The 18,494-nt window shown below is 55.7% G+C and overlaps 1 protein-coding gene across 2 annotated transcripts in view; it reads left to right on the top strand.

Annotated features, from left to right (window-relative positions):
- LOC146041989 (protein-arginine deiminase type-3-like) overlaps positions 1 to 17,704 on the top strand; it is a 34,413-nt gene extending 16,709 nt beyond the window's left edge. For both annotated transcript variants that reach the window (XM_083161875.1, XM_083161876.1), the window contains 8 exons: positions 11,555 to 11,666; positions 13,956 to 14,063; positions 14,482 to 14,636; positions 15,721 to 15,862; positions 16,518 to 16,611; positions 16,754 to 16,830; positions 16,920 to 17,060; positions 17,361 to 17,704. In XM_083161875.1, the coding sequence (XP_083018001.1) occupies positions 11,555 to 11,666; positions 13,956 to 14,063; positions 14,482 to 14,636; positions 15,721 to 15,862; positions 16,518 to 16,611; positions 16,754 to 16,830; positions 16,920 to 17,060; positions 17,361 to 17,594 (1,063 nt within the window). In that variant the 3' untranslated portion in view covers positions 17,595 to 17,704. The remainder of the gene's footprint in view (positions 1 to 11,554; positions 11,667 to 13,955; positions 14,064 to 14,481; positions 14,637 to 15,720; positions 15,863 to 16,517; positions 16,612 to 16,753; positions 16,831 to 16,919; positions 17,061 to 17,360) is intronic.
- The last annotated feature ends 790 nt before the right edge of the window (positions 17,705 to 18,494 follow it).

Consider the following 18,494-nt stretch of genomic DNA (forward strand, 5'->3'; position numbering starts at 1 on the left):
GGCACGCCTGCGTTATCCCGGACACTTCCAGCGGTTTCCAAGGCACGCTTGCGTTATCCCGGACACTCCCAGCGGTTACCTAGGCGCGCCTGCGTTATCCCGGACACTCCCAGCGGTTTCCTAGGCACGCCTGCGTTATCCCGGACACTTCCAGCGGTTTCCAAGGCACGCCTGCATTATCCCGGACACTCCCAGTGGTTTCCTAGGCACGCCTGCGTTATCCCGGACACTCCCAGCGGTTTCCTAGGCACGCCTGCGTTATCCCGGACACTCCCAGCGGTTTCCTAGGCACGCCTGCGTTATCCCGGACACTCCCAGCGGTTTCCTAGGCACGCCTGCGTTATCCCGGACACTCCCAGCGGTTTCCTAGGCACGCTTGCGTTATCCCGGACACTCTCAGCGGTCTCCTAGGCGCGCCTGCGTCATCCCGGACACTCCCAGCGGTTTCCTAGGCACGCCTGCGTTATCCCGGACACTCCCAGCGGTTTCCTAGGCATGCTTGCGTTATCCCGGACACTCCCAGCGGTTTCCTAGGCGTGCCTGCGTTATCCCGGACACTCCCAGCGGTTTCCTAGGCGCGCCTGAGTTATCCCGGACACTCCCAGCAGTTTCCTAGGCACGCCTGCGTTATCCCGGACACTCCCGGCGGTTTCCTAGGCGCGCCTGCGTTATCCCGGACACTCCCAGTGGTTTCCTAGGCACGCCTGCGTTATCCCGGACACTCCCAGCGGTTTCCTAGGCTCACCTGCGTTATCCCGGACACTCCCAGCGGTTTCCCAGGCACGTCTGCGTTATCCCGGACACTCCTAGCGGTTTCCTAGGCACGCCTGCGTTATCCCGGACACTCCCAGCGGTTTCCTAGGCACGCCTGCGTTATCCTGGACACCCCCAGCGGTTTCCTAGGCACGCTTGCGTTATCCCGGACACTCCCAGCGGTTTCCTAGGCAAGCCTGCGTTATCCCGGACACTCCCAGCGGTTTCCTAGGCACGCCTGCGTTATCCCAGACACTCCCAGTGGTTTCCTAGGCACGCCTGCGTTATCCCGGACACTCCCGGCGGTTTCCTAGGCGCGCCTGCGTTATCCCGGACACTCCCAGCGGTTTCCTAGGCACGCCTGCGTTATCCCGGACACTCCCAGCGGTTTCCTAGGCACGCCTGCGTTATCCCGGACACACCCAGCGGTTACCTAGGCACGCCTGCATCATCCCGGACACTCCCAGCGGTTACCTAGGCATGCCTGCGTTATCCCGGACACTCCCAGCGGTTTCCTAGGCACGCCTGCGTTATCCCGGACACTCCCAGCGGTTTCCTAGGCACGCCTGTGTTATCCCGGACACTCCTAACGGTTTCCCAGGCACGCCTGCGTTATCCCGGACACTCCCAGCGGTTTCCTAGGCACTCCTGCGTTATCCCGGACACTCCCAGCGGTTTCCTAGGCACGCCTGCGTTATCCCGGACACTCCCAGCGGTTTCCAAGGCACGCTTGCGTTATCCCGGACACTCCCAGCGGTTTCCTAGGCACGCCTGCGTTATCCCGGACACTCCCAGTGGTTTCCTAGGCACGCCTGCGTTATCCCGGACACTCCCAGCGGTTTCCTAGGCACGCCTGCGTTATCCCGGACACTCCCAGCGGTTTCCTAGGCGCGCCTGCGTTATCCCGGAATCGGACCTATAACTCAGTGATAATTATGGAGATTGTGGTCTGCAGCCCTAATTAGCCGTCTGCGGGAGATATCTGTTAGTACATAGGGAGAATACATACAATAATACAGTATTGACAGCAATAGGCCTCTCACACCTGATTCTGCTGCTTTGTAACTATTTCCTTACTGAATGTATCCTATATTCTCTGTACAGCGCTGCGGAATAGGAGTGCCTTACAATATACAAGTATATGTACTGAGTAACAGGGAACGGTCACTACAGGAGTTACAATGAGCAAGTTGGCGGCTCTGTGAATTATAACTAATAGGTGGATACACACCCACCGGTAATAACGCCACAGCCCCGCACCCACATTAATTAGAGTACACGGAGAAGAAGAGGGAGGAAGACTCTGGCAGGTCAGTGACACCCAGGAACTATTCATAAATCTCACATTGTACAAGCGGTTTTATGTAAGAGTGTAGATGACTCCTTCAGGGGAATGTCCGGGCGGTGTCACATGGGACCTGCTGGAGCTGGCAGCGTCACAGGGACCAGTGACAGTCCTAGGGACCAGGGGAATGTCCGGGCGGTGTAACATGGGACCTGCTGGAGCTGGCAGCGTCACAGGGACCAGTGACAGTCCTAGGGACCAGGGGAATGTCCGGGCGGTGTAACATAGGACCTGCTGGAGCTGGCAGCGTCACAGGGACCAGTGACAGTCCTAGGGACCAGGGGAATGTCCAGGCGGTGTAACATGGGACCTGCGGGAGCTGGCAGCGTCACAGGGACCAGTGACAGTCCTAGGGACCAGGGGAATGTCCAGGCGGTGTAACATGGGGCCTGCGGGAGCTGGCAGCGTCACAGGGACCAGTGACAGTCCTAGGGACCAGGGGAATGTCCAGGCGGTGTAACATGGGACCTGCGGGAGCTGGCAGCGTCACAGGGACCAGTGACAGTCCTAGGGACCAGGGGAATGTCCGGGCAGTGTCACATGGGACCTGCTGGAGCTGGCAGCGTCACAGGGACCAGTGACAGTCCTAGGGACCAGGGGAATGTCTGGGCGGTGTAACATGGGACCTGCTGGAGCTGGCAGCGTCACAGGGACCAGTGACAGTCCTAGGGACCAGGGGAATGTCCAGGCGGTGCGGTGTAACATAGGACCTGCGGGAGCTGGCAGCGTCACAGGGACCAGTGACAGTCCTAGGGACCAGGGGAATGTCCAGGCGGTGTAACATGGGACCTGCTGGAGCTGGCAGCGTCACAGGGACCAGTGACAGTCCTAGGGACCAGGGGAATGTCTGGGCGGTGTAACATGGGACCTGCGGGAGCTGGCAGCGTCACAGGGACCAGTGACAGTCCTAGGGACCAGGGTAATGTCCAGGCGGTGCGGTGTAACATGGGACCTGCGGGAGCTGGCAGCGTCACAGGGACCAGTGACAGTCCTAGGGACCAGGGGAATGTCCAGGCGGTGCGGTGTAACATGGGACCTGCGGGAGCTGGCAGCGTCACAGGGACCAGTGACAGTCCTAGGGACCAGGGGAATGTCCGGGCGGTGTAACATGGAACCTGCAGGAGCTGGCAGCGTCACAGGGACCAGTGACAGTCCTAGGGACCAGGGGAATGTCTGGGCGGTGTAGGTGTAACATAGGACCTGCAGGAGCTGGCAGCGTCACAGGGACCAGTGACAGTCCTAGGGACCAGGGGAATGTCCGGGCGGTGTAACATGGGACCTGCAGGAGCTGGCAGCGTCACAGGGACCAGTGACAGTCCTAGGGACCAGGGGAATGTCCGGGTGGTGTAACATGGGACCTGCGGGAGCTGGCAGCGTCACAGGGACCAGTGACAGTCCTAGGGACCAGGGGAATGTCCGGGCGGTGTAACATGGGACCTGCAGGAGCTGGCAGCGTCACAGGGACCAGTGACAGTCCTAGGGACCAGGGGAATGTCCAGGCGGTGTAACATGGGGCCTGCAGGAGCTGGCAGCGTCACAGGGAGCAGTGACAGTCCTAGGGACCAGGGGAATGTCCGGGCGGTGTAACATAGGACCTGCTGGAGCTGGCAGCGTCACAGGGACCAGTGACAGTCCTGGGGACCAGGGGAATGTCCGGGCGGTGTAACATAGGACCTGCAGGAGCTGGCAGCGTCACAGGGACCAGTGACAGTCCTAGGGACCAGGGGAATGTCCGGGCGGTGTAACATAGGACCTGCAGGAGCTGGCAGCATCACAGGGACCAGTGACAGTCCTAGGGACCAGGGGAATGTCCGGGCGGTGTAACATGGGACCTGCAGGAGCTGGCAGCGTCACAAGGACCAGTGACAGTCCTAGGGACCAGGGGAATGTCCGGGCGGTGTAACATGGGACCTGCTGGAGCTGGCAGCGTCACAGGGACCAGTGACAGTCCTGGGGACCAGGGGAATGTCCGGGCGGTGTAACATGGGACCTGCTGGAGCTGGCAGCGTCACAGGGACCAGTGACAGTCCTGGGGACCAGGGGAATGTCCGGGCGGTGTAACATGGGACCTGCTGGAGCTGGCAGCGTCACAGGGACCAGTGACAGTCCTAGGGACCAGGGGAATGTCCGGGCGGTGTAACATGGGACCTGCTGGAGCTGGCAGCATCACAGGGACCAGTGACAGTCCTAGGGACCAGGGGAATGTCTGGGCGGTGTAACATAGGACCTGCAGGAGCTGGCAGCGTCACAGGGACCAGTGACAGTCCTAGGGACCAGGGGAATGTCCGGGCGGTGTAACATAGGACCTGCGGGATCTGGCAGCGTCACAGGGACCAGTGACAGTCCTAGGGACCAGGGGAATGTCCGGGTGGTGTAACATGGGACCTGCTGGATCTGGCAGCATCACAGGGACCAGTGACAGTCCTAGGGACCAGGGGAATGTCCAGGCGGTGTAGGTGTAACATGGGACCTGCAGGAGCTGGCAGCGTCACAGGGACCAGTGACAGTCCTAGGGACCAGGGGAATGTCCGGGCGGTGTAACATGGGACCTGCTGGAGCTGGCAGCGTCACAGGGACCAGTGACAGTCCTAGGGACCAGGGGAATGTCCGGGCGGTGTAACATGGGACCTGCAGGAGCTGGCAGCGTCACAGGGACCAGTGACAGTCCTAGGGACCAGGGGAATGTCCGGGCGGTGTAACATAGGACCTGCTGGAGCTGGCAGCATCACAGGGACCAGTGACAGTCCTAGGGACCAGGGAAATGTCCGGGTGGTGTAACATGGGACCTGCAGGAGCTAGCAGCGTCACAGGGACCAGTGACAGTCCTAGGGACCAGGGGAATGTCCGGGCGGTGTAACATTGGACCTGCAGGAGCTAGCAGCGTCACCGGGACCAGTGACAGTCCTAGGGACCAGGGGAATGTCCGGGCGGGGTAACATAGGACCTGCAGGAGCTAGCAGCGTCACAGGGACCAGTGACAGTCCTAGGGACCAGGGAAATGTCCGGGTGGTGTAACATGGGACCTGCAGGAGCTGGCTGCGTCACAGGGACCAGTGACAGTCCTAGGGACCAGGGGAATGTCTGGGCGGTGTAGGTGTAACATGGGACCTGCAGGAGCTGGCAGCGTCACAGGGACCAGTGACAGTCCTAGGGACCAGGGGAATGTCCGGGCGGTGTAACATGGGACCTGCGGGATCTGGCAGCATCACAGGGACCAGTGACAGTCCTAGGGACCAGGGGAATGTCCGGGCGGTGTCACATGGGACCTGCTGGAGCTGGCAGCGTCACAGGGACCAGTGACAGTCCTAGGGACCAGGGGAATGTCCGGGTGGTGTAACATAGGACCTGCGGGAGCTGGCAGCGTCACAGGGACCAGTGACAGTCCTAGGGACCAGGGGAATGTCCGGGCGGTTTCACATGGGACCTGCTGGAGCTGGCAGCGTCACAGGGACCAGTGAGAATCCTAGGGACCAGGGGAATGTCCGGGCGGTGTAACATAGGACCTGCAGGAGCTGGCAGCGTCACAGGGACCAGTGACAGTCCTAGGGACCAGGGGAATGTCCGGGCGGTGTAACATGGGACCTGCTGGAGCTGGCAGCGTCACAGGGACCAGTGATAGTCCTAGGGACCAGGGGAATGTCCAGGCGGTGTAACATGGGGCCTGCAGGAGCTGGCAGCGTCACAGGGACCAGTGACAGTCCTAGGGACCAGGGGAATGTCCGGGCGGTGTAGGTGTAACATAGGACCTGCTGGAGCTGGCAGCGTCACAGGGACCAGTGACAGTCCTAGGGACCAGGGGAATGTCCGGGCGGTGTAACATGGGACCTGCTGGAGCTGGCAGCGTCACAGGGACCAGTGACAGTCCTAGGGACCAGGGGAATGTCCGGGCGGTGTAACATGGGACCTGCTGGAGCTGGCAGCATCACAGGGACCAGTGACAGTCCTAGGGACCAGGGGAATGTCCGGGCGGTGTAACATAGGACCTGCTGGAGCTGGCAGCGTCACAGGGACCAGTGACAGTCCTAGGGACCAGGGGAATGTCTGGGCGGTGTAACATGGGACCTGCAGGAGCTGGCAGCGTCACAGGGACCAGTGACAGTCCTAGGGACCAGGGGAATGTCTGGGCGGTGTAGGTGTAACATGGGACCTGCAGGAGCTGGCAGCGTCACAGGGACCAGTGACAGTCCTAGGGACCAGGGGAATGTCCGGGCGGTGTAACATGGGACCTGCTGGAGCTGGCAGCGTCACAGGGACCAGTGACAGTCCTAGCGACCAGGGGAATGTCCGGGCGGTGTAACATGGGACCTGCAGGAGCTAGCAGCGTCACCGGGACCAGTGACAGTCCTAGGGACCAGGGGAATGTCCGGGCGGGGTAACATAGGACCTGCAGGAGCTAGCAGCGTCACAGGGACCAGTGACAGTCCTGGGGACCAGGGGAATGTCCGGGCGGTGTAACATGGGACCTGCAGGAGCTGGCAGCGTCACAGGGACCAGTGACAGTCCTAGGGACCAGGGGAATGTCTGGGCGGTGTAGGTGTAACATGGGACCTGCAGGAGCTGGCAGCGTCACAGGGACCAGTGACAGTCCTAGGGACCAGGGGAATGTCCGGGCGGTGTAACATGGGACCTGCGGGATCTGGCAGCATCACAGGGACCAGTGACAGTCCTAGGGACCAGGGGAATGTCCGGGCGGTGTCACATGGGACCTGCTGGAGCTGGCAGCGTCACAGGGACCAGTGACAGTCCTAGGGACCAGGGGAATGTCCGGGTGGTGTAACATAGGACCTGCGGGAGCTGGCAGCGTCACAGGGACCAGTGACAGTCCTAGGGACCAGGGGAATGTCCGGGCGGTGTCACATGGGACCTGCTGGAGCTGGCAGCGTCACAGGGACCAGTGAGAATCCTAGGGACCAGGGGAATGTCCGGGCGGTGTAACATAGGACCTGCAGGAGCTGGCAGCGTCACAGGGACCAGTGACAGTCCTAGGGACCAGGGGAATGTCCGGGCGGTGTAACATGGGACCTGCTGGAGCTGGCAGCGTCACAGGGACCAGTGATAGTCCTAGGGACCAGGGGAATGTCCAGGCGGTGTAACATGGGGCCTGCAGGAGCTGGCAGCGTCACAGGGACCAGTGACAGTCCTAGGGACCAGGGGAATGTCCGGGCGGTGTAGGTGTAACATAGGACCTGCTGGAGCTGGCAGCGTCACAGGGACCAGTGACAGTCCTAGGGACCAGGGGAATGTCCGGGCGGTGTAACATGGGACCTGCTGGAGCTGGCAGCGTCACAGGGACCAGTGACAGTCCTAGGGACCAGGGGAATGTCCGGGCGGTGTAACATGGGACCTGCTGGAGCTGGCAGCATCACAGGGACCAGTGACAGTCCTAGGGACCAGGGGAATGTCCGGGCGGTGTAACATAGGACCTGCTGGAGCTGGCAGCGTCACAGGGACCAGTGACAGTCCTAGGGACCAGGGGAATGTCTGGGCGGTGTAACATGGGACCTGCAGGAGCTGGCAGCGTCACAGGGACCAGTGACAGTCCTAGGGACCAGGGGAATGTCTGGGCGGTGTAGGTGTAACATGGGACCTGCAGGAGCTGGCAGCGTCACAGGGACCAGTGACAGTCCTAGGGACCAGGGGAATGTCCGGGCGGTGTAACATGGGACCTGCTGGAGCTGGCAGCGTCACAGGGACCAGTGACAGTCCTAGGGACCAGGGGAATGTCCGGGTGGTGTAACATGGGACCTGCGGGAGCTGGCAGCGTCACAGGGACCAGTGACAGTCCTAGGGACCAGGGGAATGTCCGGGCGGTGTAACATGGGACCTGCGGGAGCTGGCAGCGTCACAGGGACCAGTGACAGTCCTAGGGACCAGGGGAATGTCCGGGCGGTGTAACATGGCGCCTGCGGGAGCTGGCAGCATCACAGGGACCAGTGACAGTCCTAGGGACCAGGGGAATGTCCGGGCGGTGTAACATGGCGCCTGCAGGAGCTGGCAGCGTCACAGGGACCAATGACAGTCCTAGGGACCAGGGGAATGTCCGGGCGGTGTAACATAGGACCTGCAGGAGCTGGCAGCTTCACAAGGACCAGTGACAGTCCTAGGGACCAGGGGAATGTCCGGGCGGTGTAACATGGGACCTGCAGGAGCTGGCAGCGTCACAAGGACCAGTGACAGTCCTAGGGACCAGGGGAATGTCCGGGCGGTGTAACATGGGACCTACTGGAGCTGGCAGCGTCACAGGGACCAGTGACAGTCCTGGGGACCAGGGGAATGTCCGGGCGGTGTAACATGGGACCTGCTGGAGCTGGCAGCGTCACAGGGACCAGTGACAGTCCTAGGGACCAGGGGAATGTCCAGGCGGTGTAACATGGGGCCTGCAGGAGCTGGCAGCGTCACAGGGACAAGTGACAGTCCTAGGGACCAGGGGAATGTCTGGGCGGTGTAACATGGGACCTGCAGGAGCTGGCAGCGTCACAGGGACCAGTGACAGTCCAAGGGACAAGGGGAATGTCTGGGCGGTGTAACATGGGACCTGCAGGAGCTGGCAGCATCACAGGGACCAGTGACAGTCCTAGGGACCAGGGGAATGTCTGGGCGGTGTCACATGGGACCTGCTGGAGCTGGCAGCATCACAGGGACCAGTGACAGTCCTAGGGACCAGGGGAATGTCTGGGCGGTGTAACATGGGACCTGCAGGAGCTGGCAGCATCACAGGGACCAGTGACAGTCCTAGGGACCAGGGGAATGTCCAGGCGGTGTAGGTGTAACATGGGACCTGCAGGAGCTGGCAGCGTCACAGGGACCAGTGACAGTCCTAGGGACCAGGGGAATGTCCGGGCGGTGTAACATAGGACCTGCTGGAGCTGGCAGCGTCACAGGGACCAGTGACAGTCCTAGGGACCAGGGGAATGTCTGGGTGGTGTAACATGGGACCTGCTGGAGCTGGCAGCGTCACAGGGATCAGTGACAGTCCTAGGGACCAGGGGAATGTCCGGGCGGTGTAACATGGGACCTGCAGGAGCTGGCAGCGTCACAGGGACCAGTGACAGTCCTAGGGACCAGGGGAATGTCCGGGCGGTGTCACATGGGACCTGCTGGAGCTGGCAGCGTCACAGGGACCAGTGACAGTGCTAGGGACCAGGGGAATGTCCGGGCGGTGTAACATGGGACCTGCAGGAGCTGGCAGCGTCACAGGGACCAGTGACAGTCCTAGGGACCAGGGGAATGTCTGGGCGGTGTCACATGGGACCTGCAGGAGCTGGCAGCGTCACAGGGACCAGTGACAGTCCTAGGGACCAGGGGAATGTCCGGGCGGTGTAACATGGGACCTGCAGGAGCTGGCAGCATCACAGGGACCAGTGACAGTCCTAGGGAACAGGGGAATGTCCGGGCGGTGTAACATGGGACCTGCAGGAGCTGGCAGCGTCACAGGGACCAGTGACAGTCCTAGGGACCAGGGGAATGTCCGGGCGGTGTAACATGGGACCTGCAGGAGCTGGCAGCGTCACAGGGACCAATGACAGTCCTAGGGACCAGGGGAATGTCCGGGTGGTGTAACATGGGACCATCGGGAGCTGGCAGCGTCACAGGGACCAGTGACAGTCCTAGGGACCAGGGGAATGTCCGGGCGGTGTAACATGGGACCTGCAGGAGCTGGCAGCATCACAGGGACCAGTGACAGTCCTAGGGACCAGGGGAATGTCCGGGCAGTGTAACATGGGACCTGCAGGAGCTGGCAGCGTCACAGGGACCAGTGACAGTCCTAGGGACCAGGGGAATGTCCGGGCGGTGTAACATGGGACCTACAGGAGCTGGCAGCGTCACAGGGACCAGTGACAGTCCTAGGGACCAGGGGAATGTCTGGGCGGTGTAACATGGGACCTGCTGGAGCTGGCAGCGTCACAGGGACCAGTGACAGTCCTAGGGACCAGGGGAATGTCCGGGTGGTGTAACATAGGACCTGCTGGAGCTGGCAGCGTCACAGGGACCAGTGACAGTCCTAGGGACCAGGGGAATGTCCGGGTGGTGTAACATGGGACCATAGGGAGCTGGCAGCGTCACAGGGACCAGTGACAGTCCTAGGGACCAGGGGAATGTCTGGGCGGTGTAACATGGGACCTGCAGGAGCTGGCAGCATCACAGGGACCAGTGACAGTCCTAGGGACCAGGGGAATGTCCGGGTGGTGTAACATGGAACCTGCGGGAACTGTCAGCGTCACCGGGACCAGTGACAGTCCTAGGGACCAGGGGAATGTCCGGGTGGTGTAACGTGGGGCCTGCAGGAGCTGGCAGCGTCACAGGGACCAGTGACAGTTCTAGGGACCAGGGGAATGTCTGGGCGGTGTAACATGGGACCTGCAGGAGCTGGCAGCGTCACATGGACCAGTGACAGTCCTAGGGACCAGGGGAATGTCTGGGCGGTGTAACATGGGACCTGCAGGAGCTGGCAGCGTCACTGGGACCTGTTTTCAAAAAGCAGAAAGATGACTTAAAATATAACCTTTAAATAAATAGCGAAAAATAGAGGATAAAATCACGAACAGTGTACAAATATATATATATATATATATATATATATATATATATATATATATACACATATAATCAGGGCCGGTGCAAGCCTTGTCAGCGCCCCAGGCAATTCCCCCCGAGATAAGGAACCTTGTGAGGTGGACATTTATTTGTGCACTGGGAGCCGGTTCCACGGCTGCAGCGACAAGGAGACTACCCCCACGTGGTACAGCTGTGACAGATTGTATGCAGCACCTAAGCTGAGGATTCAGAGACGGGAGTAGAGGTATTTCATAAAATGTACTTATCCCTGCCCCGCTCTCTTAGTTTGAAGTGTCTGTCCGAGCAGATAGACTGACGTTGGGATTATAATCCTCTTTTTATTTGTTATTTTGGAAAAAAATCACACACCATTCCTTTTAACCCTACGTGAATGCCTAAAGCCGCCTAGTGGTGGCGCCAGCCCTGCATATAATGTCATATAGTAGAGAACAAAGATTTTACTGTATTAAAATGACACAAGTGTCTGTCTGAAAGATGTCTGTTCAATATAGCCCAAGATGCCAACCTCAAAGATTATTGGTATATTGATAATTTCACAATAATCTCTGTGACCAGTGAGGAATATGAATTTATTGTATCATCTAGTAAAGACACAGATTATAGTCCTTCGGCTGGGCATTCCTATGCGAAAATCGCCCGGCCCGCCACCGCCCACAATTGTGGGTGCATGCACCCGGGGAACAACCTGTTCACCATGGCCGCACGCACCCTGCATCTGCACAGGCGCACACCATTGGTCCCCCGTGGAAACGCACAGGGTATTCGAGCAGTCCTGAATTAGGTCCTATGACCGTAGCGTGTTTCCGCACAGCAGATACCGGCGATAGAGATCTGTCTGTATGGTAATTACTGACATAACATAGTTCCCTTTTTCCCCAGTGTGGACAACAATAACGACTTTGTTAAGACATTAGCGGACTTTGTGAGGAAGGCGCGGTGTACGCTTAACACCTGCACATACACAGCCAACCAAGGAGACCGATGGATGCAGGTAAGCAGCGAATCATATTACAGGGGGAGGAGGGGGAAGGACGAGGCGCTGTCTGTATGGTACATCCCACAACCAACACATATAGAGCCTGGTTCTGCACTGCAGGTAGGGCAGATGTAACAGGTGCAGAGAGAGATTTACATTTGTGGGAGTTATTTTGTCTCTGTGCAGGGTCAATACTGGCTGCTTCTTACACTGTAATTTAGATTTCTGTTAGAACACATCCCACCCAAATGTAACTCTGCACATGTTGCATCTGCCCCACCTGCAGTACAGCATGATTTTGTCCATTAAAGAAACAAGCCAGAATCAGGCCCATAGAGTAGTGATGGTATACAAATATGAACAATGACGTTTGGAGTTTCCCAGAAGTTCCACTGCAGTTTTTATAATTTACTACACCCCCATTACAGACAGCTGAGCTCATCTACATCCCTAGGGTAGTGTCCTTATAACGGCATAGGGGGAGATGTACTAAGCCTTGGAGAGACATAACACAGCTACCATAAGCTGATGTAAGAGTGCTCCAATAACACAGCTATCACCAGTGCCCTTCCTCCAGCTGACGTAAGAGTGGACTGTACCGCTCCAATAACACAGCTATCACCAGTGCCCTTCCTCCAGCTGATGTAAGAATGGACTGTACCGCTCCAATAACACAGCTATCACCAGTGCCCTTCCTCCAGCTGATGTAAGAGTGGACTGTACCGCTCCAATAACACAGCTATCACCAGTGCCCTTCCTCCAGCTGATGTAAGAGTGGACTGTACCGCTCCAATAACACAGCTATCACCAGTGCCCTTCCTCCAGCTGATGTAAGAGTGGACTGTACCCCTCTAATAACACAGCTATCACCAGTGCCCTTCCTCCAGCTGATGTAAGAGTGGACTGTACCCCTCCAATAACACAGCTATCACCAGTGCCCTTCCTCCAGCTGATGTAAGAGTGGACTGTACCGCTCCAATAACACAGCTATCACCAGTGCCCTTCCTCCAGCTGATGTAAGAGTGGACTGTACTGCTCCAATAACACAGCTATCACCAGTGCCCTTCCTCCAGCTGATGTAAGAGTGGACTGTACCGCTCCAATAACACAGCTATCACCAGTGCCCTTCCTCCAGCTGATGTAAGAGTGGACTGTACCCCTCTAATAACACAGCTATCACCAGTGCCCTTCCTCCAGCTGATGTAAGAGTGGACTGTACCCCTCCAATAACACAGCTATCACCAGTGCCCTTCCTCCAGCTGATGTAAGAGTGGACTGTACCCCTCCAATAACACAGCTATCATCAGTGCCCTTCCTCCAGCTGATGTAAGAGTGGACTGTACTGCTCCAATAACACAGCTATCACCAGTGCCCTTCCTCCAGCTGATGTAAGAGTGGACTGTACCCCTCTAATAACACAGCTATCACCAGTGCCCTTCCTCCAGCTGATGTAAGAGTGGACTGTACCGCTCCAATAACACAGCTATCACCAGTACCCTTCCTCCAGCTGATGTAAGAGTGCTCCAATAACACAGCTATCACCAGTGCCCTTCCTCCAGCTGATGTAAGAGTGGACTGTACCGCTCCAATAACACAGCTATCACCAGTACCCTAACTTCAGCTGATGTAAGAATGGACTGTACCGCTCCAATAACACAGCTATCACCAGTGCCCTTCCTCCAGCTGATGTAAGAGTGGACTGTACCCCTCCAATAACACAGCTATCACCAGTGCCCTTCCTCCAGCTGATGTAAGAATGGACTGTACCGCTCCAATAACACCGCTATCACCAGTGCCCTTCCTCCAGCTGATGTAAGAGTGGACTGTACCCCTCCAATAACACAGCTATCACCAGTACCCTTCCTCCAGCTGATGTAAAAAATGGACTGTACCCCTCCAATAACACAGCTATCACCAGTACCCTAACTTCAGCTGATGTAAGAATTGACTGTACCGCTCCAATAACACAGCTATCACCAGTACCCTACCTCCAGCTGATGTAAGAGTGGACTGTACCCCTCCAATAACACAGCTATCGCCAGTACCCTAACTCCAGCTGATGTAAGAGTGTACTGTACCGCTCCAATAACACAGCTATCACCAGTACCCTACCTCCAGCTGATGTAAGAGTGTACTGTATCGCTCCAATAACACAGCTATCACCAGCACCCTACCTCCAGCTGATGTAAGAGTGGACTGTACCTCTCCAATAACACAGCTATCAGTAGGACCCTACCTCAAGCTGCTGTAAAAGTAAACTGTACACATCAACATCACCAATAACATATTTTTACTGATCTGCAGGATGAGATGGAGTTTGGATATATAGAAGCTCCTCACAAACGCTTCCCGGTTGTGTTCGACTCGCCAAGAAATCGAGGACTCAAAGATTTTCCTGTCACAGAAGTTTTGGTTTGTTCATTTTAGTCCTTTTATATTTTTATTTAGGTCATGTTTCATGATAGATGTGGGACGTTTCTTCCATAGTAAGGGTAACATGTCCCATGTGCATAGTGGGAGCAGGTACATTGATAGCTCATAGTGCCGCCTAGTCATTTATTAGTGACCGGTGCTTCGCCATGTCACTAGTTCTAGGGAATCGGCAGGCGGAACAGACAATGTGTGTCGCCATTTATAAAGCACATCCCAAGTACCCCACAAATAGCTTTGGATTGGCACATGGACACTTATGTCCCGCTTTCACCCCAGTCTGTTCCCATATTTTATGTTAAACTAACGTATTGGGGGCCTCACCCATCAGGGTCAGAGCAGCATTTGCAGAGAGTGGTATAAGTAAAAATGTGTCTTAGGATCCTCACTGTTTCCCTAGGGACCAGATTTTGGATATGTGACGCGTGAACCGGAAGACCCCGATTTGGTGGGTACCTTGGATTCATTTGGGAATCTGGAAGTCAGCCCCCCAGTGACTGCAGAGGGAAAAGATTACCCCCTGGGGAGGATTCTGATTGGCGATGGGCTGACCATGTAGGTATCACTCCTACCACCGATGATACAATGTACTAGCTTATTTCTTCTTGGTAGAGAGACGTTGCCCTCAGAGACCCCAGGTCAGTGCAGTTAGTGAGGTTCTAGACAAGTGTCTACATTGTACCCAGAGACCGCCACATTGTGTGCAGCCACCGAAATCAGGACACAAGTGAGGAATGCCACTTCTCCTGGGCCCCTGTGATAGGTCCTGCACCACCTTACCCCACCCGCTTTCTCCTGCAGGTCCCCTTTCAGGTCTCGGGGCCTGGAGCAGGTGTCTCATTTGCCTCTGGGAATTACAGACCTTAATCCAGTCCTGCTCCCTGGTAAAACATTTCACTTGGACTGTCTATTCCCTGCCCTGCATAGCAGTTGTCTTGTCTCTGGGAATAACAGCGCCACCTTCTGGTTCCCAGTGAAAATATCATTCTGTGAGATTTTGCAAAATGCAATGTAAAGATCAGTAAACTATGGAAGTACTTACAGATGTATATAAGGGACTATCACACGGCTGCATTGTGTATCGTACGGTTTGTTCAGTTCAATTTACCGGGATGCTGGAAGCAATTTCCCATTACATCTCTAGGGACTGGGGTATTCCTATTATCGCTATTATATTTGGCTGAATTGTTGCCCGAACTATACAAGTCATTGGGCCAGATGCACTAAGCTTCAAACGTGATAAAATGGAGAGTGATAAACCACCAGCCAATCAGCTCCTACCTGCCATGTAACAGACTGTGTTTGCAAAAACGTCAAACAGGAGCTGATTGGCTGGTTGTTTTTCACTCTCCATTTGATCACGTTTGAAGCTTAGTGCATCTGGCCCGAATAACAACATTCTGGTTAGTGTGAAGCAGGTAGGAATGGCTCCCTGTAGAGTGACAGACAGGGAATTGCCTGTAAATGTAGAACCATCACTTAGAGAGCAGAAGAGTTGTAATCAGTGGGCGTTCCATGGAATGGATCTATATATAATGACATGTAATTATGTAGAATTACAGATCCGGGGCACAACGCCTGCCTATAACACTAAGGGACACTGATAATAATTGTAATGGTCATGTTCTGCTATGTACAGGTCCACCTCCCGCATGAACAAGGTGGTCCGAGACTTCCTGGAAGGGCAGCGCGTCCAGGCACCGGTCTATCTCTTCTCCACCTGGCTCCAAGTCTCCCACATCGACGAATTCATGAGTTTTGTGCCAGCGCCTGACAGGAAGGTACGGAAGGCGGGCAGGGGGGCGGTGTTGGGGTTGTACCTGTGGAGTTCTCCGATAGAACCTGCTTGCCCCCCCCAACCCTTCTTCTAGTACCCCTCACCCCCCATTGCTGTCTCTGGCGTAACACTTTCTCTAGTGCCACTCACCCCCCACTGCCATCACCGTAACCCTTACCCTAGTGCCCATGAATTATGTCTCATATCACACCTGAATTAATGCATCCAATTCTATCTGCTATATTACTGAACGGTTTGACATACACAGCAGGTATGGTTTAGGTCAGGGATGGGGAACCTTCGGCCCTCCAGCTGTGGTTGAACTACACATCCCAGCATGCTTTGCAACAGTTTTAGCAAAAATTTGGCCAAATAGCAAAAGTGTAGCAGTGCATGCTGGGATGTGTAGTTCAACAACATCTGGAGGGCCAAAGGTCATGCACGGCCAAACTATGGTCCCCTCAACTGTTGTGAAACTACAAGTCCCATCATGCCTTGCCAGTTTTTCAAATAAGGGAATGCTAACACCATGGCAAGGCATGTTGGGGTGTGTGGTTTCACAACAGCTGGAGGGCCACCGTTTGGACATGCCTGGTTTAGGTGCACTGGACTTCTATCCACCCCGTATAACAGGCGTGTATGTTTCTCGTCCTCCTCAGGGCTTCCGACTGCTTTTGGCGAGTCCCAGGGCGTGTTTTGAGCTTTTCAAAGAGAAGCAGAAAGAAGGGTGCGGGAGTGCGGCCATGTTTGAAGGTGGGTACATCCGACCAGGTTCCCTGTTACGCACCCTTCGGCTTGGCACATGGTCTCCGGTCAGGGACTGTACGCGCGTTACATGTACAGCGAGGGCACACAATGCAGTAGGTACAAATAACGGTGTTTGGACTGTTTTCAGGCCTAAAAGAAACAAAATATACCATTGACCAGATCCTGGCAGACAAGAACATGGTGGCGTCTACCAGTATCTGCCAGGTTAGTATTGGGGCTCATTCTCTGCCTATACAGAAGGCGCTGCAGCCTCCTGGTGTGCAGGGCCCAATGTCTGGTGTCTCCCCCTGCAGGATTACATAGACATGAACAGGACGATTATGAAGCAGGAGCTGGGACTCTGCGAGGACGACATCATCGATATTCCTGTACTGTACAAACGCAATTCATCCAAAAAGTATTCAGAAGAAGCAGAGGCCTTCTTCCCCAACATGGTGAGTCACAAAGTGGGGTACAGCCAAGCCCTAACCTTACACACACCCCCCCCTCCCGGACACACACCCCGAGTCCCCCTAGTACCATCACCACTGATGACTAAATTCCGATGCCGATGGTTGTGGTCACTGGTCAGAATTCTGCCGCTACATTCCGGTTGTTGGCAACGTAACCGCATCCCACATACAGATGGTCAGAACCCCGATAAGTGCTGGGGAGATGGGGTCACGACCCTAACCCATGAATGTGACATGGGCCAATGAAACACACCTTTGATTAATGACTCCTCCCCCCACCAGGTGAACATGCTGGTACTGGGGAAGCACCTGGGCATCCCAAAGCCATTCGGACCACAAATGAAAGGCGTGTGCTGCCTGGAGGAGAAGGTGCGCTCACTGCTCGAGCCGCTGGGACTGATCTGCACCTTCATCAATGATTTCTGCTCCTACCACCAGTACCACGGGGAAGTGCACTGCGGAACCAACGTGGTCAGGAAGCCATTCTCCTACAAGTGGTGGAACTGCGTCCTCTAACGCCAGTCACCGCGAGTTACTGCCAGACAGTGCGGGGAAGTGGCTGGGTGTTATCACAGTGACACATGTATAACATGCATCATAGGGATCATTAAACATTTACTGACGCATATTACTGACAGTGTGTAATGACAGGGACTCTGACATCCTGCGACCAGGCAGCGCGTGACATTGTAGCCCTAGAATTGCTTGTGCTTTGATACATGTTTGGGCATCACTGAGGTCTGGGGTTTGACTCCCACCCTGGCTGTAACTGTGTGGAGTTCATTAGCTCCCAACAAATAAGCCTAGTGTGAATGTGTGTGATATAGAATATAGAGTGTAAGCTCACCAGGGACTGAGCGAACATTCCCTGTAAGGCGCTACGGAATATATATGCACTACATGAATAACTGGTAATAAATATAGATGCCTGGACTGAAAGCTTAGAAGGATCAGCCAGTCACCACGCGTTTCACCACTGCGCACTACGCACAAACACCTGCATTCCAAAATACAATCACTGACAACTACATCGCAATGTATACTAGGGATGGCCATCGACTATTCAAAATCATTGATGTCGTCGAATACTTTTACCATCGTTGGGGGGGGAGGACCAGACTGTTTCCCTACATCGATAGCATAGTAGAAACAATGTGGGTGCCGGGGGGACACGGAGCATAGTTCCACCTCTCGACAACCCAGAAGCCCCGCCCCAACGTTCTGATTGACCCGTTGGCCAGTCAGTCAAAGAGAATGGCTAACCATCGATAGGTAAAACGATAGATGGTTGCCCATCACAGTTTTTAACCATTGAGGTCTGGATGCAGAATCACCATGTATTGTGACTGCAGTGATGGCTAACCTTGACACTCCAGCTGAACTACACATCCCAGCATGCCCTGAATCAGATTTACT

This window comes from Crinia signifera, chromosome 19 (assembly GCF_055691185.1).
Source record: "Crinia signifera chromosome 19, ASM5569118v1, whole genome shotgun sequence".
NCBI classification, from domain to species: domain Eukaryota; kingdom Metazoa; phylum Chordata; class Amphibia; order Anura; family Myobatrachidae; genus Crinia; species Crinia signifera.